The sequence below is a fragment of the Octopus sinensis genome, linkage group LG11 (assembly GCF_006345805.1).
Source record: "Octopus sinensis linkage group LG11, ASM634580v1, whole genome shotgun sequence".
NCBI classification, from domain to species: Eukaryota; Metazoa; Mollusca; class Cephalopoda; order Octopoda; family Octopodidae; genus Octopus; species Octopus sinensis.
In genome coordinates, this window is record NC_043007.1 from 60820943 (window position 1) to 60846323 (window position 25381).

The 25381-nt window shown below is 36.9% G+C and overlaps 1 protein-coding gene across 4 annotated transcripts in view; it reads right to left on the bottom strand.

Annotated features, from left to right (window-relative positions):
- Positions 1-24570, bottom strand: part of LOC115217669 (uncharacterized protein PFB0145c-like) — a 63395-nt gene extending 38825 nt beyond the window's left edge. For 2 of the 4 annotated variants that reach the window (XM_036507553.1, XM_036507551.1), the window contains exons 1-9: positions 24073-24569; positions 18408-18493; positions 17146-17213; positions 16103-16170; positions 14224-14398; positions 12932-13030; positions 11005-11117; positions 7665-7788; positions 2857-2974 (exon numbers count right to left, since the gene is read on the bottom strand). In XM_036507553.1, coding sequence (XP_036363446.1) covers positions 2857-2974; positions 7665-7788; positions 11005-11117; positions 12932-13030; positions 14224-14398; positions 16103-16170; positions 17146-17213; positions 18408-18493; positions 24073-24108 — 887 coding nt within the window. In that variant the 5' untranslated portion in view covers positions 24109-24569. Of the gene's footprint in view, positions 1-2856; positions 2975-7664; positions 7789-11004; positions 11118-12931; positions 13031-14223; positions 14399-16102; positions 16171-17145; positions 17214-18407; positions 18494-24072 lie in introns of all 4 variants that reach the window. The other 2 variants (XM_036507554.1, XM_036507552.1) reach the window with 2 other exon arrangements.
- Between the last annotated feature and the right edge of the window lie 811 nt (positions 24571-25381).

Genomic DNA, 25381 nt, shown 5'->3' on the forward strand with positions numbered 1-25381 from the left:
GTAGAACTAGAAAGCTGCTCACACGGCACAATGCATTTCACCCTAAAAGCAATACAAACTGATTACCTAGCAAGAAAGGAAGGTGAAAAGGATTACTAAACACAGAAGACACTGTTGATATTGTGATAATAGATCCGAAAAAATTACGAGTAAAAAACAAATACAACTGGCAACCAAAGATAACAAAAAAATTGATTGAAACAGTAGAAAAATTCAAAGAGAAAAGGAGGTACAACAGATGGAAAGAAATGGAACTACATGGTTAATTCATACAACTAACTGGGAATGTCATGAATAAAGATTTCTGGCTCTGGTTGATGGACAGAAACTTAAAATGAGAGACAGAAATGCTAACTATAGCTGCTCAGGGACAAGCTCTTAGAACAAACCTGATAAAGGCAAAGACTGACAAAACCAGTCAGACAATAAATGTAGAATATGCAGGAAAGGAGATGAAAGTATCAATCATCTTTTGAGTGAGTGTAGTGTATTAATTCAAAAGGAGTATAAACACAGACATGACTGTGTAGGCAAAAGAATGCATTGGGATGTTAGCTAAGTGTGTGGTTTCAAAACAGAAAAGTGGTATGAACATGAACCAGAGCCTGTGATAGAAAATGAGAATTACAGGAGTTTGTGAGATTTCCCTATAAAGATAGACATACTATTAAGACTAGAAAAATTCTTTGGGATTTCCCAAACCAAACAGATAAGGCGCTAGAGCATAACAAACTGGACCTAGTGGTGGTGGATAAGGTGCACCACATACGCTATATAGATGACATTGCTTGCCCCTTTGACCTCCAAATAGTCAAAAAGGAAGGTGAAAAGATAGATAGATACAACCCTATTAAGTACGAAAAAGCCCAGCTATGAGAAATGAAGAAGGTGAAGGTAGTGCCAATTATTGATGGGTCCTTGAGAACAGTATCAGAAGGTATCAAGAGGAATATAAGGAAATTGGAATAGAGTGCCTAGAAGAACTGCTACAAAAGGTTTGCCTACTTGGCACGGCCAGAATAATCAGGAAAGTATTAGATAGTTGAAAAGAACAAATAGCATGGTACCGTAGGCTGCAGATAGTAAGCCTGCTACACATGCAAGACTCCAGAAGTTCCAACAAAATAATAATAATAATAATAATAATAATAATAATAATAATAAAAATAATAATCCCTTCTACTAAAGGACAAGGCCTGAAATTTGGGAGGAGGGGTCTAGTTGATTACATCAACCCCAGTATACCACTGGCACTTAATTTATCAACCTCAAAAGGATGAAAGACAAAGTTGACTTTGACAGAATTTGAACTCAGAATGTAGCAACAGGCAAAACACCAGTAAGCATTTCATCCAGTGTGCTAACAATGCTGTCAGCTTGCTGCCTTAACAACAACAACACCAACAGCAGCAGCAGCAACAGCAACAACAACAACAACAGCAGCAGCAGCAGGTCTCATGGTATCTGATCTTCATTGATTGGAAGTGTTATCATGTACATGTTTTGTCTTTAAAGATGGACTACAGCAAATATTCTGCTCAATACCATAGATTTGCTTTTCAGTTGCTTCACCTTAGCCAGTTAAGTATGTCCCTTAGTGGCTGACAATATGTGCATCTCTAATCATGAGCAGGAGTAGAGGAGGAGCATCATAGTCATGTGTTGAGAGGAATTCTTTGGGGCTTAAATAATTCACTCCTGGAAACATGGGTGTTGCATTTTGTTCTTCATCCTTAAATAACCCTTATTCAGGGATATTTTGAGCAGAATGGTCTACTCAAGTTGAAACAAATTCTGGCTGGACCCCACCTGCAAGGTCATGCACTGTTTATCTTGACATGAGGTCATCATGTCATGCACATATGGCTGTGATGCATATGCTTGTGTATCCTTATCAGATGGATAGTCATGAAGGGTATATTGGGCTTTGTATATTTGTAACCCAGTGTTACTTTGATGGCATGTGCTGCTATCTCACTCAACAGCAGCAGCAGCAACAGCAACAGCAACAACAACAACAACAACAACAACATGCACACTGACATTGCACATCCAGCAATGTCAGTGTGCATGTTATTAGTGTGAGAGAGAAGTTGGGCATAAAAGACATCAGATGTGGTGCACAAGAGTGACGACTGTGTTGGTATGGTCATGTAATGCATATGGATGAGGATAGCTATGTGAAGAAGTACTGATCTCTAAAATGTGGAGGGAACCTGTGGAAGAAGTAGACCCAGGAAGACATGGGATGAGGTGATGAAAAATGATCTTCAAATGTTGGGCCTCATGGAGGCAATGACAAATGACTGAGACCTTTGGTGATATGCTGTGCTTTAGATGACCTGTCAAGCCAAGTGAAATTGCAGTCATGGCCAATGCCAGTGTCACTTAACTGACACTTAAAAACACCCTTTGAACATTGGGAGATATGCTGTGCTTGAGAAGACTTTTCAAGCCAAGTGAAATCGTAGTCGAGGCTGATGCTAGCGTTGCATACTTCACATATAAAAACACCCTTCAAACTTTGGGCCACACGGAGGCAGTGACAAGTGATTGAGACCTGTGACAATATACCATGCTGAAGAAGACCTGTCAAGCCAAGTGAGATCATAGTCGTAGCTGATGCCAGTATTTCATAACTGGCACATAAAAAGCACCCACTACACTCTTGGAATGGTTGGCATTAGGAAGAGCATCCAGATATAGAAACCAAATCAGATTGGCAGCTCCCCAGCTTACCTGTTTTCAGTCAAACCATCCAACCCATACGAGCATGGAAAATGGATGTTAAATGATGATGATGATGATGATGATGAATAACAACAACAATTTATCAAATGAGTTGACTTCACATACTTATCAGCAACAGCAATTAATTTGTCATATTGATCCTTAAGGTTGTTATAGTCATCTGATTGGTTTTGCAATTTCTTCAATTCTTTAATTTGGCTACTCAGTTCTTGGATCTTGTCATCTAAATAATCCAGAAAGTAGAATAAAACAAAGAAATAGAAATAGGTAAAGTAAAGAAGTCAGTATACAAATAAGGAGAGAATAAGTACATGTTCAAGAGGGAGTATCTACCATAGCCTAGAACTAACCAAAGCCATGTGAGTGTAATTGAGTAGAGACAAAATGTGTGGAAAGCCATTAGATTGACTGCCTAGCATTCAAAGATCAAGTCTTGTTACAAATGATTCTATTTGAGGATTAGGTTAAAGGTATAAGTGTCTGTGGAATACTCAGTCACTAACATTATAACTCAAGTAGTTTATTTTTACTTTATTTTTTATTAGCTTGATCTGGAGGAAAGGGTTGCATCCATGGTATTCTCAGACTCTAAAAGTGAGATAGACAGAGTTACAAGTCGATGGCAAAAGGATAAATATTGTCAGAAGCATGGCGTTTCCTGATGGGTGAAATTCATCATCATCATCATTTAACGTCCATTTTCCATGCTAGCATGCGTTGGACGATTCGACTAAGGTTTGGGAAGCCAGGAGGCTACGCCAGGCTCCAGTCTGATCTGGCAGTGTTTCTACAGTTGGATGCCCTTCCTAACGCCAACCACTCCATGAGTGTAGTGGGTGCTTTTTACGTGCCACCAGCACAGGGGCCAGATGAGGCTGGCAAACGGCCACGATCGGTTGGTACTTTTTATGTGTCACCAACACGGACGCCAGTCAAGTAGCGCTGGCATCAGCTACGTTTGGACGGTGCTTTTTACGTGTCGCTGGTACAGGTATTTTAACTACAATTTCCATTTGATTTTCATTTTGATGTTGGTGTTGACGTACTTGACTCAATAGGTCTCCTCAAGAACAGCAGGTCACTCTACGATCCAAGGTTAGCACAGCAGGCCGTCCTGTGAGCCATGAACTCACTTCATAGTTACAGCATATCTCAGAGGTCTCAGTCTTCATCATTTCCTCTGTGAAGCCCTACATGTCACTCGCACGGGTATCACAACTGCAATATCCATTCGATTTTTATTTTGATGTTGATGTACTTGACACAATAGGTCTCCTCAAGCACAGCAGGCCGTCCTGCAAGCCATGAACTCACTTCATTTGTTGAGTCTTCGAAGTCACCGCATATCTCCAGAGGTCTCGGTCTTTCATCATAGCTTCTGTGAGGCCCAATGTACGAAGGTCATGCTTGACCACCTCATCCCATGTCTTCCTAGGTCTACCTCTACCCCGTATTCCTTTAACAGTTTGGGAGTGGTACATGACCATACCAATGCAAACGTCTCTCCTGCACGCTGCATCCAACGCTCTTGATGGTCGCTTACACTCTGTCGTGCATGCACACTGACATTACACATCCAGCGGATCATGCTAGCTTCATTTCTTTCGCGCCTACGCATGTCCTCCGCAGTCACAGCTCATGTTTCACTGCCATGAAGCATGGCAGTTCGCACACATGCATCATACAATCTACCTTTCACTCTGAGCAAGAGGCCCTTTGTCACCAGTAGGGGAAGAAGCTTTCTAAACTTTGCCCAGGCTATTCTTATTCTAGCGGTAACACTCTCTGAGCATCCACTCCCACTACTAACTTGGTCACCTAGGTAGTGGAAACTGTCAACTACTTCTAGTTTCTCCCTCAGGAGTGGAATGGAATCTGTTTTCTGAGTATCAATGGTGTCTATTGCCCCTGTGCATCTACCACACACGAAAGCTATTTTCTTGGTTAATTTTCCTTTGATGTTGCTGCACCTCTTATGCTTACACTGGGGACATCTTATGGAGTTTCTACCTACATGTTTTCTACAGATCGAGCAGGGCCACCTTTCTGAAGGGGTGTGTGGTGAGTTTGCCTTCCTACTTACTAGAACTTTGGTCTTTGCTACATTGACTCTAAGGCCTTTTGATTCTAAACCTAGTTTCCACACACAAAATTTCTTCTCTAGTTCTGGTAGTAATTCTGCTACGAGGGCTCTCAAGGGAAATATAAAAATTGGCCATAGTGGTTAGTGCAATGTCCAGGATGATAGACAAAATATAGGTTATGATATAAGTTATGAACAAGTGAGAAGAATAAGTTGAGAGTACCTGTATAGAAGTAGTATGAGATCAGTTAGTACCAGGGTGCAGATGTCACCATAATGGTAATTGAAAAGCCAGAGAAAGGAACAACACAACTGTGAGTCAGAGGTTGGAGTGTGTTGTTGAATCAACTCTATGTCAATCAGGTGGGTGGCTATATTTTTATGATACATGTGTAACACTAGTGCCATTCCAAATATGGAAGCAGTACTCCATTGTGGGTTTTATTTGAGCATTGAAGAGAGTTAGTAGGTGTTAGGGCCTGAAGTATTTTCTAGCACAGAAGAGGGAGACTAGCTTTGTGATGCAGTCTATGCTATGTTAAGGATGTTCATTCACCAAGAGAGATCATTAATGATCACCAGGCCTAGCATTTGTAGCTACCTCAAGTGTTCTAGTTGCATTATGTTCATGTTTAGAGTGGATGGGAGTACAACATTGTGTCCTCGTTATATTTAGTAATTGAAACTTGTGCTATTGAAGGAGACAAAACTAGAAAATGTTTTCAAGATGTTTGTTCATAGAATCAGAGCAGATTTAGTGTAAGGTTCTAAGTTGCATGTCAATAATCTTTGGATGTGGAAGTTTAGGGAAGAATGTAGGATGATGTCACCTGCATAGGAATAGCCATTGTTGTAGGTGAGAGCAAATAGGTTGTTGATGTACAGGAGGAAGTGTGTAGCACACCAGAGTGGATAGAGTGTGGATCAGAGAGAGTTCTATCAGAACATGCTAAATTGAGGCACAACAACTGGAATACCATCTTAGAAATGATTCACAAGATACACTTAATGTAAGAGAAAGTGTAAATGTACACTCATAAGGGCAGTTTCCCAATTTCCATGTCATAAAAGCAACCAAGTTCATATTTCCTCTGAATGGAGTGCCAGTCCATCCACTGCAGAGTTTAAGGCAAGAATTTTTGAGGGGGAGGTGGGCAAGTTGATTACATCAACTCTAGTATTTGACTGGTACTTCATTTCATTGACCCTGAACCAATGAGAGGCAAAGATGACTTTGGTGGAGTTTGAACTCAGTCATAAAGGGACAGAACAAATAATGCTAAGCATTTTATCCAACATGTTAATGATTTTGCCAGCTTGCCACCTTTCTTATGCTTTCAATCTTCTTAAAATGTGTAAATGTGATGAAAAAAATATGTATTTATTGAAACAAAATTATTTTCTTAAGCTGAATGGTGTTACATAGTTCTGAAAATTCAAATAATTTTATAGAATTAAACAAGAATCATCTTGATGAACATATATAAACATTAAATTTAAAGTATGTAGCACAGTTCCTTCAAGGTGAGTAACAGTGTTAGAGGTGGAAGGAGAAGGAATATGTTGGCAAAGAAATGGGTAGACAAAGTAACTGAGGTAGTATCAGACAAATAATTAAGTTTAGGCAAATCATAGGCAATACAAGGGCAACAGTGATGTCTGCATTTGCACTCCAATCATAATAAGAGATGAAGCTAAAGGTCTATTGAAGAATTAGACAAGAAATTCAAAACATGGAAGCAGAGACTAGAAAAAGATGTTCTGAAGTAAACCTAGCAAAGACAAAGTTTAATTTGACAAGAAAGAAAACAGGACTTAGCTTTAGAAAGTGGCCATGCACAAAAGGAAGAGAGTAAGTAGGAAGTTCATATAGAGTACCCTACACAATGTAAACTATGGGTGCATAAGAAATATAATGAGATCACAGGCAGGCTGTCAAAGAATAAAACATTTTACATGTAGCAGTTGTTCAGTGGCAAATAGTAAGAACACTAATGAAATGAAGTGGATAGATTCTGTTATCTGGGTGACCAAATTAGATGTGGAAGAGAGAGAGTTCCCAAAAGTGTAATAACCAGAGAAACAATGAGGTGGAAAATGTTCATGGATCTAGCATCTCTGCTGGTAACAAAGGAATTCTCTCTCTGAGGGAAGGGCAAATGGTATGATGACTGAATATGAAGTGAGGTGTTAAATGACAGCAAACATATAGGAATTGAATGCAAAAAGATGCATGAAGGCTAGAAAACGATGAAATGAGCATGGATGTGTAATGTTAGTGTGCATGAATGATAGAGCATAAGTAAGCTGAAGGAAAAAAAAAACTTAGCATAAGAGGAATCAAGCAAGAGAGAATATGGAACCAATATAAGTATGTGTTTGAAGGACAAAAGTTGTGTGAGGAAGAGTCAAGTGATCCAAGTGGAAGGAACCTGTAGTAAAGGAAAACCAAGGAAAACAGGTGAAGTGATGAAATCTCCCTGGATTTCTACTATATCAAAAATATCTACAAGTGTTTATGTTTGACAATCAAGAGTTTCAGATGGAAAGCTTAATGAAATTTCATGTTTCTCACAATACACCTTTATATATTAAAACATCCATAAGTCAACATGGAAGCTGCTATGTGGTTGCTCAACCTGCTAGAAATAGCAACCAGTTCTCCATCAAAATCACCAGAAAAAAGGAAGGACATATTAGACAATTTAGTCATGGATATACAAAAATACAGGAAGATAAAGTCTGTAATACCTTTAAATCATGAGTCTGTTCATCGAGAGTAACCAGGAGATAAACAACATTATATATTTGGAAACATAGGGCATATTACCTTTCAAAAGAATAGTTTTGTTCTTTTCTTCAAGATCATATTCCATTTCAGAGCGAAGATGTCGTTCAAGCTTCAAATTACAATTCAATTTCCTGAGAAGCATATTTTTCTGTTCAATTTCTTCCTAAAATTTGCAAAAAGTTGTACAATAAATAATTTTACAAGATTTTCTAGTGTGTTCACAAATATCAATAGAGTTAAATGTGTTGGCATACTGATCACTAAGTCAATGGTTTGTATTTTGACAACTTTACTTAGTTGTAGCTAACACAAATATTTTAACTTTCCATAAACCAATCTGCTTTGATGCCATTTGACTGACTCTTAGTGTTCACAAACAATGTTGTATGTGTGGGGATGTGTGTGTGAGAGAGAGAGAGAGAGAGAGAGTGAGTGTGTGTGTATGTTTTGTGCCTGTGCATTAGGGATACAACTTTTTTGCAACTTCATAGTCCTGTGTCATATTCTGATGACCTTTTGCTAGAAAACAATGAAAATCAATGCTTTCCTATGTTTGATCAAAAGCGTTCACCCATGACTAACTTTGAAAGTTTTATACTTGGTTGCATTTGAGTGGATTTCCAAAAACTAGAACCCTGGTTGAATTAATAAACAAAAAAGGGAAAAAGATCCAAAATGTTTAATCCATAACTGTTAAAAGAACTGTATTCTGCATTCCAGAACAATAAAAAGAAAGTAAGTCATATAAAGTCAAATTAGTCAATAGTCTAATGATGTTTAGTTTTGATGACTCTTGTTTCCAATGATTTGTCAAGCATTTCCATTTTCATGGCAGAACCTGAAAGCACGGGTTAAGTGGAACAGAAACTTCATATCATCTCTCTAGCCAGACATGAGTTCCGTTCTGGAAAGAGCCTTGGAATTCTTCATAACTTGTCATGAGTTCTTTGACAAAAAAAATATTCTATGTTGGGTGAATTGCTTGCACCTGCCAGCTCTTCCTCCATAACAATGCACAGGATTTTGTCCAAGACATGGTGTTGGCAGCTCACGAATTGTGGTTAGTCATAGCCTTTGCTCAAGAACATTTTCTGCAGTCTAATCACTACCTTACTCGTTTGTCCTGTATTCACACTTGTTGTATCAGCAATAATCATTGAGATTGTGGCCCACAAGTGAAATTCGTTCAAAATGCTTTTCAATCCTTCTGCTATAATTTCAGCCTTGCCATCACAGCTTCAGAGTAACAGCTTGATTTCACTTGTTTCATTCTTGATGTCAACGATTTGATATTCATTTCTGTCAAAATGCTTACTATCGATATGCAGGCTCTATTTCTGATTGCATAGTGTATCAAACAAGTGTTTCTTCATTTCACTAGCTTTCTTGAGGAGTGCCTTGTAAATGCCTTGCAGACTAGGAGCTGGGATATCAATGCCCCACTCAGACAACTGTTTGCAGATTTTTGCAGCTTTGTTGGTGGAGACGTTTGTTTCAGTTACAAGTCTCGTACCAATCACAGATTTGTTGTGCCTTCTTGTGGAGGAATAAGTGTCATCACTATCATTATCATTTTGATCAATTCTGTCATTTTCACCATAATTGTACTCTTCAATCTCTTCTTCAGTGTCACTGTCAGTATCCAAGACTGTTGGGTTTAATAAAGAATGGGAGGCTTCAGCATCAGAATGATGGATAGTGTGCTTGCTTGCAGCAGCTTTGCCTGTCAAATAGCCCACTTTGCCCTTGCTTTGGAGTTGGATGGAGTACAGCATTTTGTCATCAGCATTGAGCCATTCACCGTGGACCTTGGTGATATTGAACAGTTCTTCTAGTGGCTCAAATTTTCCTTTCTTAGCACATTTCTCATACAAACAAAACACATTTTCTAGCTTGGACTGCATTGCTTGCTCAGAAATGATTAGAAAATTCAGTTTATCTCTCCACAGTAGTGTCACCTCTCTTGATAACTCTGGCACTCTCTCCTTTCTGCCTTTAAGTAATTTGTCAAGAAACTGGTACCAAACCAACAATCTGCTCCTTGAGTGGCATTCGGCTTCTGCTGGCCAGTGAGGTGGCTTCTACAGGCACATGACCTATAGATGAATGGAACTGGAACTGCACCAAATTTCTCCTCCATTTCTCCTTGTTCTTCTGAATAACTTCGAAGCTTTTCTTGAATGCAGAACTTGCACTGAAACCGAAACAACATGGATGAAAGTGAAAGAAGAACTTAATTATTTGCTTCATGACTAAGCATGATGACTCAGCAATACAGTCTAATCACCACTGAAGTCTTATAAATGCTAAGAATTTATTGAAGGCCAAGAGTACAACATTGCCCATATTCAAACAAGTTTTGCATAAGAATACAAACATGGATTCATGGGTGAACTTTTTTGAAGATAGCTCAAAAGTGAGTTCACTTTAGTTACTTATGCATAAAAGCTCATCGAAATATGATATAAGAAATTTTTTTTTAAGGAAAAAAAAAAAGTTGTATCCCTAGTGTGCATGCATGTAGAGACAACCATTGTTTTTACAATTAGCTAAAGTTATTTATACATACACACATATATGACATAGAAAGTGAGAATCAGTCATCTTATTAATCAGCCAATCAGCTGACAACTCGTAATTCATTAATGGTGTTATGGTGTGACCATGGCCCAAATATTTAACTTCCTTGTACACCAAGCTTGAAGTAGGTACCATATAGCCTATTGACTGTGTGTATACATTAAGTATGATACATTGTTGGTTATTTTAATTAAATACTGCCTCCATTGCATATACCAGATTTTAAAATTCCCAGTTGCAAAGCAGAAAATTGGGAAGATATAATTGCTGAGTATTTTGCAAACAATAATTACTTAAGTCATATCTTTCCAAGTATAAACTAGAAGATGACCTTATACAAAAATGTAAGTTTTCTGTGGTGTCCCTAAGTAGCCAAAGATTTATAAAACATCAACCAACATACATATATTGGCTTCAAATTTTGGCACAAGGCCAGCAATTTCGGAGGAGGGGGTATGTCAATTACATCAACCTCACTGCTCAACTAGTACTTATTTTATGAACTTCAAAAGGATGAAAGGCAAAGTCAACATTGGAAGAATTTGAACTTAGAACATAAAGACATGCAATATTGCAAAGCATTTTGCCTGGCATACTAACTATTCTGCCAGCTCACCTAAATCAACATATTTATATTAACACACACATAATATCTGGGCTCTGGTGTAACAATTAATAATGAAATAAGAGAAAAAATATTTTAAAATAGTCCTTATGATAAAAACGTTTTAAATGAATAACCACAAAAGAAGATATTGAATAATTGAATGGAAATAATCAGATTTACTGAAAGACTTACGTTTGCCATATTAATAGATGTTAAAGAAATTTTCCTCTGTGATGGTGAGATGTTAGCACTCCCAGAATTTGAGTTTGATGAAGCATCATGTAGTAACTCCTCCGAACCACAAGCTAAAAAAGTAAAAACAATATATATATATATATATATATACACACAAAATTTATATATACAAAATGTATGTAACACAATTTTTAATCTTTGAATTTTTTAAATATGCTAAGCCACTGGTTTTAATTGATTAATATCAATTTCTACCCTTATTATTTAATTTTATATATATATATATATATTCTACCTCACATTTGTGCTCTGAAGTGCACACACACATATGCATATATATATAAATATATATATGCATATGTGTGTGCACTTCAGAGCACAAATGTGAGGTAGAATACACAGTACATATAGGAGATATTATATATTTGTCTAAAAATGATCCTTTCCACCACTACTCTTGAGTTTCTCTTTAATATCTGAATGAACATATACAAGTAAGAACTTCAAGTTCTGATGGAGTGAAATGTCAGAGCCAAACAAATATGCATACATGCATATATATGGATGGATAGATGTGTGTGTGTGTGTTTGTGTGTGCATGCATGTATGTGTGTAGCTATAGGAAACTATTCCTATAGAAAATGTACCTCAACAAATTAGACAGATATATATAGACACATATTTTATCATTATCATCATCATTTAATGTCTGTCTTCCACACTAGTGTAGGTTGAACATTTTGACAGGATTTGACAAGCCAAAGAACTGCATTCAGCTCCAATGCCTACTTTGGCATGGTTCTTATGATTTGATGTTCTTCATAATGCCAACTGCTTAAGAGAGTATACTGGGTGATTTTGACATGGCACCAGCACTTGTGAGATCACCAAGCAACTCATTAAATGAGACCCCATTAACTGAGTAGAGGTGCTGTATTAAGAGAGGTAGCTTTGTGTCAAATTTTGAGAGACTAAAGTATGATAGAGGGAGAGGAATATACAGAGATATACAGTTAGCCCAGCTGGAAAGGTAGAAAAGATGAGCGTGATGAGGTGTCAGGGCATACCTTCGAGGTACAAGAAGGTAATTATAAGAGAATAGGGACAGAGGATCAGGATTGGATGGACAGATAAGTTCAAGAGAGTGTGAAAGGATAGTAAAAGATGGTTAGAGATGGAAGTAGATGTGAATGCAGTGGATGGTGGAGGCATGGTCAATGGTGTATCTCAGTTTGCAGAGGGAAGGTGAAAGGAAGTAGGAGTGGGTCAGGAAAGAAGTGAGAAAGGATAGTAGAGAAAGGGATGGAGCACTCCTCAATTTCACTTCATCTTCATTTCAGCATCCCCTTTTCAATGCTTGCATAGGACAGATGGAATTTGTTGAGGCAGATTTCCTACAGCTGGATCCCTTCCTATCGCCAACACTAACCTGTTTCCAAGCCAAGTAAATTTCCCTTTGACCAGACATGTTTTTCACAGATGACTAGAAACAAAACGTCACTTGTATGACAGTGGTACTCATTTACAACCATTGTGTATACTCTTGCTTTGGCATCATATATATATATACATACACACATAAATATAAACACATGTACATATATAGATATATACACATGCTTCTTTCAGTTCTCATCTACCAAATCCACTCACAGTACTTTGGTAGCTTGGGGTTATTGTAGAAGACACTTACCAAATAGTCATATATATAGCACCAGGTGGTGCTATTAAGTTAGACATGGCCTGGGCCAATAATGGCCGAAACCTATCAAAGTATCAAAGTATGTTTCAAGAATTCTTCAGACTGTATTTTGATTTGTTAAGTGCTGATAAAAATTTTTTATATATTTAAAGTCTGCTAATATTTCACAGCATTAAACATCAATGATACATAATCAACTTATAGAATAAACTGTAAACCAACCTAATGGAGATTGTTCAGTTGCATCCTCTTGAGAACTATTTTCAGAAGAATTCTCTTGAGAACTATTTTCAGAAGAATCCTCAGAATCAAATGCTTCCACTGGAAAATTGTAAATTGACAGATTAAGATAGAAATGATGAACTCGATACCATCAATAAATAATGTTGGTCAAGAACACAAGAAATGCTTTTATCCATATAAATTCCTTCTAAACATAAAATTACACTTGATAGGAGTTGTAGGTCAGCACTGGTCCCATAGACCTATGATCAAAGACATTCCAGCCATAATCAATTCATCAGTTTTTTTAAATATAGTGTGTCTTTTCCCACATTATTCAATATGTTATGATTTGTGGGAGATATGGTTATGATTTGAGGGACTGTTTCTACCAAGCTGATCAACTGTGTTGCTCCCATGAATATATGAAGCTTTTCAATCTTTACTACCTGCAACAAGAACAAGATGTTCTTGTATGTTGTTAGTAGTTATACCCTCACCATTCATAGCCCTTTTCTCCCTAATATTTTGACACAGAATAAAAGTATAACTGCTCTTCAATTTATCTCTAACACATGAAGAACAAAATCATAGGATAGTTATAGGGTCCAGAAACTTTTTCTGCTGCATGTAATTATCATCTTATTTGGAAGTTATAGATATTTATCAATTTTCCAATGAGATTATAAAGAGTAAAGGGTAAAGACCCTCTTTGGTCATGAATGACCATGGGATGCACCTAGAAAGTTCCCTTCCAAGGCACAAGTCCAGGCAAGGTTGTTTTTATGGAAGACCAACAATTACCCATGCATACCAGCATCCCCTCTCCATGCCACCAATGTTATTCAAGGGAGAGGCAAAGGCTGATACAGCTTGGCTCCAGCGATGTGGCAACTCATTTCTACAGTTGAGTGAACTGGAGCAATGTGAAATAAAGTGTCTTGCTCAAGAACATAACACACAGTCCAGTCTGGGAATCAAACTCACTACCTCATGAGTGTGAGCCCAATGCTCTAACCACTGAGCCATGCACCATCATATACAACCAGATTATATATCTAAAAATAAAGGAAGTTTACAACAGAGGAAAGTTAATAAACCTGCCTATTAACTTCTCTAATCTACAAATTTTCATTATTCTTATCATAGAATCATAAAAATCCTTTCTGGGCTTATATCCATTCGACCATAGTAGAAAAGAGGACTAAATGTAGGTTAAAAAGTGATATGAGAGAAAATACATTTATGGATGAAATTAATCCAAAAATGAAAAGAGAATACAAATTACTCACAAGATTTATTGATGAGGAGCTTATCTAACGGAAGATCAGCTGAGGCACCATTTAAAATTCCTTTCAGGATGCTCATTATCTCTAGCTGTGACTGCTCATTCAATGAGAGTGCTGCCTTTATGAAGTCTTCTTGGTGTTCCCCTTCAAGCCCAACTCTCAACATAAGGATAGCAATCTGAAATAAATCAAATAGGGAACATCATGAACTTCAGAAGTAACAACAATATACACTTGAAATTTATTATTATCTATTATAACTAATACACACACACAACCAGCACTATACTATCACATAAAAAGGACCTACTACCGGTGGCGGATTGTAGATAATATTAGTGGGGGTGCTGCTTCAGAAAATTTTAGCTGTTATTTTAATATTGTGTTAAAGGAAACAAACATATAAAAAGAATATTTATACATAAACTTGATCAGTTCATGTTTTAGCCACTGTCGAGTAGTGTGTTTAATTTGTTCACTGAACACCGCCGTGAATTCCCCCCTTGTTTTTCAAAAATCTCTGCTAAATCACAAATTAAGGGGGGGGGGGAATCTGACCTATTTTTCAAATCCTTAAGCTGGAAGCAGAATAATAATCTCAATCTACACTTTATCACACTCAAAAATATAAACATGTTTTTAAGCACAACACACATGGAGTCACAAAGAAACACTACCTTTCACCAGCATTGTGTGAATGACAGTGCTGTCTCTCCTTAGCGTGAAGCTTCCTATCTCAGATATGTGAGCATGCACACAACAGCCAAACACTGTATCACTGGACTGTGAAGTGCACAGTTCTATACAAGGATTTTTTTTTTTCATAAACTAGGGGATGGCTACTGACATAAAGCTTGAGGATTATATAATGTACAAGTATAAAGAAAGAATTAAAGAAAAAAGGACTCATTATATTGAATGTTATCAATAATATCAAGTGGAAATAGGGGATGCTGCAATTCCACAGTGCTTATATACAAGCTGTCACTGCCTTGTACCCTCTGTAAAGCAGTTGGTGTTAGGAAGGGTAACCAGCAGTAGAAGCCAAACCAAAATGAAACACAAGCTATAAATAAAGTCTTCCAACCCATCTAAGTGAGTGGACCTGTCCAACCAACACCAGCATGGACAGCAGATTTACATTGATGATGATGATGATGATGATGATGATAACCAAAACAAGGAAATAACTATTGTTAATGTAGTTTTAATATTGATGAATAACTGATAGTTTTTTTTGTTTTGTTTTTTAATATGTGACTATTTTTCATGGTTTGGAAAATCCATAAGGTGGGAAATAAAACTATTTTAGTTTGTTTGAAGTGGAAAATTCCTCAATAAATATCAATGGAAATATCAGCAGAAATTCCCCAATTTTTTCCAACGAAAAGGTTGTAATATTATTTTATATTTTTCCAAGAGACAAAGATCACAACTTCTGAAACATTAATGTAGTTAGGTCTGGGCATGTTCTACAAAGGACCAAATAATTTTATAAATTGTTGGATGATGAATGTTAACAATAACAATTGAAAAATTAAGTGGTCTATCATAGGATATTAATGGTGCCAGAAGTGAATATCAGTTTAAATCTAACTATCTAGTATCATCATACTAGAGGGTATTGTGAAAAATGCCTTACTTTTCCAAGGAAGTTTTCATATATTTTAGGCATTTTGCTCTTTCCTAGACAACAAAAGTTATTTTTCATAAAATAATATTTTTACTTATAAAGTACACTATTCAGAGATAAATAATCAGTGAAACTATACTTGTTAAGCAATAAAAATAATACTTTAAGATTGTCATCTTAAATTAGAGACTTGTAGAAATACGTGCATACACATGGTATAAATACCAATGACATCCCCAAATAGCTTACCTTAGCAAGGTCTACTTCATCATCTTTGTCAAAATTTACTTGTTCAACATGACTTTGATCATATTTATCTAGAAAATAATTTACGGTTCATTTGTGAGTCATACTAGCAAGAGTTAAAGATCAAGGGGAAAAATAAGAAGATTGTTATTTAACATTAACTAAAGAGTTTTTTTAATCTTATTACATTCATTCTGATCTATGGTAATAAATGTTACACACTTTTACAAATTAGTACATTTTGTATGAATGCTTTTACATGCCCTTATTTAATAGTATGCTTATTTTCCTAACTGATCACCTATCAAATAACAGTCATTGTTAATTTATCAACTGGAAAGGGTGAAGTAAATAAAATAATGCACTTGTTAAAGGATATACTTCAATGCTTTATTGTGAACTTGAGCTATGTAAGTGACTTGTTCTACTTTTCAGTGATCATTGTCAGAAAATGTAATTCCTCACTGCAACTTTTTCTTTCAGTTTCCTTCATTGGGAAGTGTCATGGAATACTGTTGCTTATCTCTGCTATCATGGCATTAATTAGTGAGAAACATTTCTCCCTGTCCAATGAAAGTATTGGTTAAGTACATGGTGCCCCAACTTCCCTGATTGTATCAAATAGTGCTTGACACTCTGAGTGTTAAGTGTCTTTGTAAGGAAGCAGCAAAGTACTGGAGATAGTCAACCAACTGTTGACCCTTTCACAAACAGGTTGATATTCTAACAATTTTGCTCTCTGCAAATCTCTAACCAAAGAGAAATTTGTTAAACTATATAACCATATTATATATCTAACTTCCAGTTAAATATAGACTTTCTAAATCTGTCTGACATCAGGCAGTCTTATATCTATATCTATGGATTTAGTTTAATATTTATCACCATCAAACTGGGATTCTTTGGTGGTCTATTTTCACATTTGCATGTGCGTACACACACACACATCTAACTGTACTTGTTAAACTAGAGCTAACTGAAACAATCACAAAATGAATGAGAAAAAAACAAAACAAATTGAGCAACAACAAAGTAAGGCAACATACCCTCAATAAACTTCTTTATAATTTCAAAGCATTCTTTCTTAGTATTTAGATCATATGAAGTAGCTTTCCTATATACATATATATATATAAAATAAAAAAGAACAAGTGTTATCTTAGAAAAAGCACTGATTGCTAACCTGTATTTTCATGAAGTTTGAAATCTTTGGAAGACGATAATTGATTAAAGGAAAAAATATGTTTAATGACTTAATAATATATATTTCACAATAATTTATATCTAAGTCTTGAAAAAAGTTGGCTACAGGTCTCATATTTACAATTTAGGGCCTTAATCACATGTTGATTTGGTATTGAAGATACATGTCAAAAAACCATTCAGCACTCAGTAAGCTTGTGATCTAAATAGCTTGATTCACCTTAAGTCATTTAAACAGCTAAACTCTAGAAAAAGGATTCAATTAAGTTTTACTATTGAATCCTTTAGCATTTAGATTACTAATGGATGTAATGCTTATTTATTCACACTATTTTGAATTAATCATGCATTATCTTGTAACTTTGATAGTTTGATGCAATGATTATTTATTTTTAGAATGACATTGTAGGGTAGCTGTGAGAGGCTGAGTTTAATCAGTTTGAATATAAAACTGGTAGAATATATGGGCCAGAAATGGCCAGTTTAAATAACTCCCACTATATCATTACAAACACTCAAATACTTCCCAGACTATCATACTTTTTGATGATTAACTCTTTTTAGTTACTTATCATCATCATAAGATCCCTCGTAATGAAATAAAACATCCAACTACAGGTGGATATCTGTGCATAATGAGGTAAATTGGAATATGCTACTATTTATCACAATCACCTTTCATGAACCTGTAGTAAGAACTAGTTTTCTATTGCCTTCTGTTCTACACAGGGAGTTGAACTACGCACTACAAAATAACAATTCTTTAATACAGCAACAACTTAATATCAAGTTGTTCCTACTCTACATTATCTAATTACAGCCAGGTAGGCTAGACTGTTTAAGAACAATATTTAAAGCAAGTGTTCTTGTGTAAGGTACATAACTCTGCCTTAGCTTATCTAACTGACAAGTTCCAGTCTTATTTCATAGCTAAGTCGTTGGCAATAGTTAAGCAGTAAACTTTACAATAAGGAATATGATAAAACTACAATCTCATCCATATGATTGTGGAAAAACTGAGGTAAAGTAAAACATTAAGAAAAGGTGATAAATCTGTTTACATGAATAAGTAATACAAACTACTATTTTAAGAGAAAATACTTGCAATTTGTTTAATAAAACAGTAGACTGCTCTCCTTCTTTCATATTATGTAGGGATTCTATGAGAAAGCTTGAATTTATTTCCTTCAACTGGAAAAGAAAAGTGAAAATAAATACATGATTCATTTCCTTTTCTAATATATCATTATCGCCATCACCATTTTACATCTATTTGTCTATGTTTACGTGGGTTTGATGGGTCAAGACTAAATTGATCAAAAGCATTTTACAAAAAAAAAAAAAAAGATTTTACAATTACCATTTTGTTACTTCAGGTTTGTACTACTATATTTCATTTTAAAAAAATAATACTTTCCCTTTCGTTTGACTCTCGCGTTTCCAGCAAATGACATTTTCTGTTAGCTTCAGTAATTTCGCTTCCTGGATCATAAAACGAAACATCGCCTCAGAGGCTTATCAAAAAGGGAAAGCAGCAGCCTTCCCATATAAAATTTCCTCTGACCTATCATGCTTGTTAAGGAGTGGGTGTCAAACGTCTCTGTCCCAGGGTGCACACAACTGTTGCTACACCTACAGACAGGGGTTTCTCCTTGTAATAGCAACTTTTCCAAATAAACAACTCTACCTACTGTGGTATGGAAAGAGGATGCAAAAAAATGTATTTATCAAAAAACAATATTTGAAATGGCGAGCCAGCAGAATCGTTAGCCCGCCGGCCAAAATGTTTATTTTCGTCCGTCTTTACTTTCTGAGTTAAAATGCCGTCGAGGTCGACTTTGCCTTTCATCCTTTCAGGGTCAATAAAATAAGTAACAACTGAGGTCGATTTAATCGACTTACCCCCCATTGCTGACCTTGCGCCAAAATTTGAAGCTAATATTTGAAATAGTTGAAGACTCATCCTGACATTCTAATGTAGACACTTATTCGTTCCCAGAGCCCGCATGAACGGTAATTATCTCCCTTGTCAGCAAAGAAAAAAAAATTTTTGCAAGCCCGAAAGTGAAATGTTGTCACGGTTGAAAAGGGGAGGGTATGAACTTTTATTAAATAAAATGATAATTATTCACATGCACTCCCATCAGTTTCAAACGCCAATACCGCCAATTTGAATAAGTTTTCGAACAAGTTGCTTTGCATTATATATCCCAGTGGTATATAACAACAGAATTGTACTCCGCACCACCTTCTTTCCTCATAACTTGCTTTAAAATACATATTTTTTTGGTTAATATATAGTTGAACTCCCAGTCACCAAAACAAGAAAAAAGGTGTAAAAAATGTGTAGAAAACAAATACAAAAACAAAAATTTGCGCAAACGAATGGGGTTGGTGGATGGGGGAGAGGACGTTCAGAAAATTCATACAATCCATCGAGGAAAAGTCAAAAGTGATGAAGAAGGCCATAAATAATTTTACCAAGTGGAATATCTTGTATATTTACTGGCTACTGTTCTAAGTCTTCTTCATTAATATTCGGGTATTCTTTCAGTTTATAACCACAAATTCGAAGTAGGAAAAATATTGTATTGAAATTTTGGAAATAAAAAAAAAAACTGCAAGTTTGAAAAAATATTTTTTTAGAATAATAATTTCTATATTTTAACTGTCAAAATATTCCCTAACCCCACAAATATTTTCCAAAATAGTAAGAAGACAATAATATGGGGGGGGGGGCTAAAAAATTTGAAAACGAGGAGGGGAGCAAAATCGTAATGTTGAAAATATACGGAACTAAAAACACAGGAGTATGACATTGCCGCACAGTGCCAATATTTCCACCTTCATTTCTTGACCAGAAACCGAAAACATGCACTATTTGATATATTTTGGATAGTTAATAGCCATGCTTTGTACACGTTGGTTTCAAATTTTGGCACAACGCCAGCAATTTCGAGGTGACTTTAGAGCTCAAGTTGTACCTATTTTATTGACCCTGAAAGGATGAAAGGCAGTCAACCTCGGAGGAATTTGAACTCAGGATATAAAGACGGATGAAATGCCGCTAAGCATACATGCTAACAATTCAACCAGGTCACGCTTTATGCTTTGTACATATTAATTTAGGGTTATTTAAAATTTGTTTTTTATGTCCAGAAAATGAGTAAGTAACGATGAAAATATAAACAGTATCGGGATGTACAAAACAACTGTTACAATTTGCAATAAATGAGTGAAAAGGAATATATTTTTACAGAAGAAAAACAAACAAAAAATATCAATGCAGTATCAAGTGCTTCAATTGAACCTACTGAAGCAAGCCAACACGCTCGCGGCATTACCGCAGGCAATGGCGAGGCTAAGGCGTTGGTATAGCCGAGCACCCTCACGGACATTACCTGACACCTTGGTAAGGCGTACTGCCAACGATGACAAGAGCCGTTAGTGGCCCAGCCCCTCCAAATGTCTCAAACGCCACAAGCTGGAAGTGACAGTTCACTGCCAGGTCCCGATACTTCAGGGTTTTGTTCCGTTTGGCTACGGAAGTAGTGATCCTCCCATTTACTGCAGCATCCGTGGGAGGGAGCAAAAGAATCACAGACTGTGCCGTCTCAGATGAGGTACCTACCTCTTACCAAAGGACAGAGAGTAAGACCATTTGGCTCTTTCCATCACTTCTGGATAATCTGCCGGCTCCAGAACTGAAGGGATATCAATCCGCAACAGGGCCCACTTAATGATTAAGTCTAAAGTTTAGCTCGATGTGACGAGCGAAACTACCAGCATTTAGACAGCAAGACAGACCATGAAGACTTGTGGAGTCGACGGGTCTACCAGAGCAGGCATCTCAGTCCCCTACAGACGTCAGCTCCCACTCTGAGTGCGACGGAGATACGGAGCTCATATAGACTGAGTAGACCTCCAATGTTAGCCACAGACGGAGCGTGAATCCAGTCCCCCGAGAATTTTGCACTAGTAGAAAGTAGGCGGCACCTTGAAAATTGATCAGATTGAGCAAGGAGAGAGTTGGAAGTGGTACCAGAACGCAGATTGTCCCATACTCCCTACTTCTATCCTCAACTGTAGCAGGAACTGACAAACACAGCTCTCTCCACTGTAACAGAGCTTCATCCATCTCCCTGTTGGAACTAGTCCATGTTGGAGAGGAGAGGATGTTACCTATTAAAAGGGAGCAAGCGTGGATGGAGAAAAAACAGAGGAGAGATAGAGACGAGCACTTGCGCAGACCAAGACCCCCAAATCGTTTGGGCAAAGCAGCCTGGTCGCGGGACTCTGGAAAAAGTCTGACATTGACCAAACATTCGAGTTTTCTGAAGATTAAGGTTGTCAAAGTGTTGGAGAGACAACGAAAATCTGTAATCACAAAATATTTGGTGACTCCAACTTAACAACAATGTCACGTGGGCAGTATCTAGCTGCCGCTCTACTGTTCACTCTTTCCCCTTTTGTTTCTTAAAAGTTCGTACTTTTTTTTCCCACAATTAAGCTAACAACATCGTTTTATTTATACTAGACATGGTTTTGAAGACTCCGCCGGTTACGACGACGAGGGTCCCAGCTGATACGATCAACGGAACAGCTTGCTCGTGAAATTAACGTGCAAATGGCTGAGCATTCCACAGACACGTGTACCCTTAACGTAGTTCTCGGGGATAATCAGCGTGACACAGAGAGTGACAAGGCTGACCCTTTGAAATACAAGTACAACTCATTTTTGCCAGCTGAGTGGACTGGAGCAACGTGAAATAAAGTGTCTTGCTCAAGGACACAACGCGTCGCCGGGAATCGAACTCACAACCTTACGATCATGAGCCGAATGCCCTAACCACTAAGCCACGCGCCCTCACACTAGACATGGTATAAATTATTGCATGGATCTAAGTATTTAAGGAGTAGAACGTACAATTTCCTGTAAGTCAGTCTGTTTCATGGCTCCAGCAGACAATTGGAAAAGCCGTTGCCTCACAGGATGGCGAGGGAGATGCGCTGGAACAACCACTTTGACTCACAGGACAAGCACTTGCTGACAGTCATCCCCGCCAGTTTCAATTTGTAAGAAATCATTTTTACTTTTTCTTTCTTTTTGCAACGTAAACGCCTACACTTTTCATGGGGTCTTGGAAACTTCATCCTTTTCTTTTTACCTGTTTCAGTATTAGGACTGCCGCCATGCTGGGGCACTGCCTTGTAGGGGTTTGTCGAACAGATCGCCCCCAGTACTTATTTTTTAAAATCTGGTACTTATTTTACCGGTCTCTTTTGCCGAAGCATGAAGTTACGGGGACGTAGACAAGCCAACACCAGTTGTCAAGTGGTAGTGAGGAATATACACACGATGGGCTTCTTTCAGTTTCCGTCAACCAAATCCACCTACAAGACTTTGATCGGCCCGGGCTATAGTAGAGACACTAGCCTAAGCATCCACGCAATGGAAATAAAGCCAGAACCATGCGGTTGAGAAACAGACTTATTACCACACAGCCACACCTGCGACTTCCTTTTAAAAAATTGGAACACGTTACTGCAAATGTGTAGTGACGTTTACCTGTATTTTTTTTGTTTTGTTTTTTTCTTGCATGATTTCTGTTGCGTCGCCTCTACAAGAACAATCTGGTGAAACCATGTTGATGAAATAAATATCAGAGAAGCTTTGTCCCACACAGAAACTGTAGAAGCTAATTAAAGATATTGATAGGCCTTGTTCAGATAGTGACTAAACTATCACCATGTTAGAAACCCTTCTGTACTTTCAGCAAGGATCCAAGTGTCTCAAGTATTTTGGCCCTTAGCTTCGCCTGAGCAGGACAGGGGGGACAAAGCCTTCGTCTTCAGAAAGCTTCTATCTGCAGTCTGTTATCAACTACAACCACCTTGAATTGGCCGCAGCTGTCATGGTTATTCTCACGATGGCTTTCGTCAGTTGTTTAGGTTCCAAACTAATCTCTTACAGAAAATAATGCACGTATGATACTGAGAAACTGATTGCTGACTTCAATAGGAAATGAGGCTGTCAGCCATCCTTTGACCAGAGCCTCATCAAGCATGTCCAGATATTTAGCTTTCTTCTGTTGGTGAGAAATATCAAGTCTGTTCTCCCAAGGCAGTAGGGGTTCAGCAACAACGACCATTAATGAACTCATGGATAGAAGAAACATGTCTGATCAAAGTAATGTTACTACCATTTCTTACAGAAAGAGAAATCTAACCGTCAGATCCATTTGTATCTCTCAGTCTAAGGCTTGATACAAAATTCAGTAAACTTTTACCTTTACCAATAATGTAAACTTTTATGTAAAAATTTACTCAAAATACAAAACGAACTGCTACTTTTGCCTTGGATTAAACAATATTCTTGTTAAATATGTATTTCTTATAATTACACAACTTCAAAAAAAAAAAATTAAATATACATATTTGAAGCATTATTTGGAATAGCTATTCCTATCTTTTGGGGAAGGAAAAGGACACAGAATGTTTGGATGGGGGCCAAATTGTAGAAATTTTGGAAAAAAGAAAATTCAAAACTAATTCTCGTTTTGGGAAACATGGGAATACTAAAAACAATAAAATGAAAAACAACACTTTTCCTTTCCTATGCGGCATGGGACTTTGAGGGATAGCTGTTCTAAGTCTACCTGTTGTTGCTGGTTCTTCAGAAATTTAAAAGAATTTCGAGGGTTTTTTTTTTCTGTTTTGCTCTTTTTTAAGTTTAAGGTAATATCATAAGATTGCCATCATCTACTCACCCACTGGATCAATGTATCTTTCTTGCTTGGATCCATTGAGTTTGCTACAGAAATAGACTAACTTGAATATCAAAGCCTCACATACTTAGGAAGGGAACAGTCGATAACTGGTATTTATTTTATCGACTCCAGATGGATGAAGCTGCTGTTTGTTGAATAGGAATTCGAAAGAAAAAAGTAAAGAAGTAATAATAAAGAATAATAAACGAAACCAGGTTTTTAACCGGCAAAATTACTTTATCTTCACACAAGCCAGACTTTTAACGAAATAGTGTGTGTGTATAATGTATGAGTGTGTGTGTATGTGTGTGCGTGCGTGTGTGTACGTGCGTGTGTGTGTGTCTGTATGTGCGTGTGTGCGCCCGCGTTAACAGGGAGGGAAACAAGTGAAAGAAAGATTTACGATTCGCGTAACCCTTATACTGCTCTGAATAATTTATTTATATCTTTTATTATAATTTAATAAAATACAGAGATAATAAAATATATAAATAGTAACAGAAGCGCAGGGGTACTCGAATCGTTTATGTGTGTGTGTATATATATATATAAAGATAGATAGATAGATAGATATAAAAAAAGGATATCCTTTCGTTAAAATTTGACTTCTGCGATGATAAATTTCATAAAATAAATTTGGCGGTTAAAAGCCTCGTTTTCGTTTTTCGGATCAGTATTCAACATCCGGGACTTTGTGTCTTTACATCGTTTTCAGGTTTGTTTTCCGAACATTTCCATTTTTCTACGTCATCGAACAAATGTATGATCTAAATTTATTCAGTTTTTCTCTCGTCACACAAAGTGGAGGTTATGCCTTCTTGATGAGGTTTAATAAGAGCGAGACATAATCAGAATTATTCCCCTTGTCAAAAGGATCGCCATATGCCATGCAATGCCTAATGTTGCTTTTTCCCCTCACCTCATAATTTGGTTTTTTAATCTCCTTTCCATTAAACATGTTAAATGGGTCAACATATAGCTTGGTGATCTCTGTTGTAAACTGAAACATATCTTTCACCATGAATAATAATAATCTTAGAGGGAGTGGGTGATAGTCAGGGATGATAAGTGTAGGCAAACTGTAGTAAAATATCGTTGGTGTTTTAATCAAAATAAAACTGCAAATTTTTATCGTAAATTGTATTTAGTTTATCAGTTTCACACACATATATGTATAAATGGCAGACATGCACTAGTGTGCCCCTGATTATTTTGTTTCCTCATAACTTTATACTTCAGATAATATAGAAATTAATTAAATCGGAATTTGTTGCGAAAAAATTTTTTCAAGGATGGGGAGAGGAGTTTT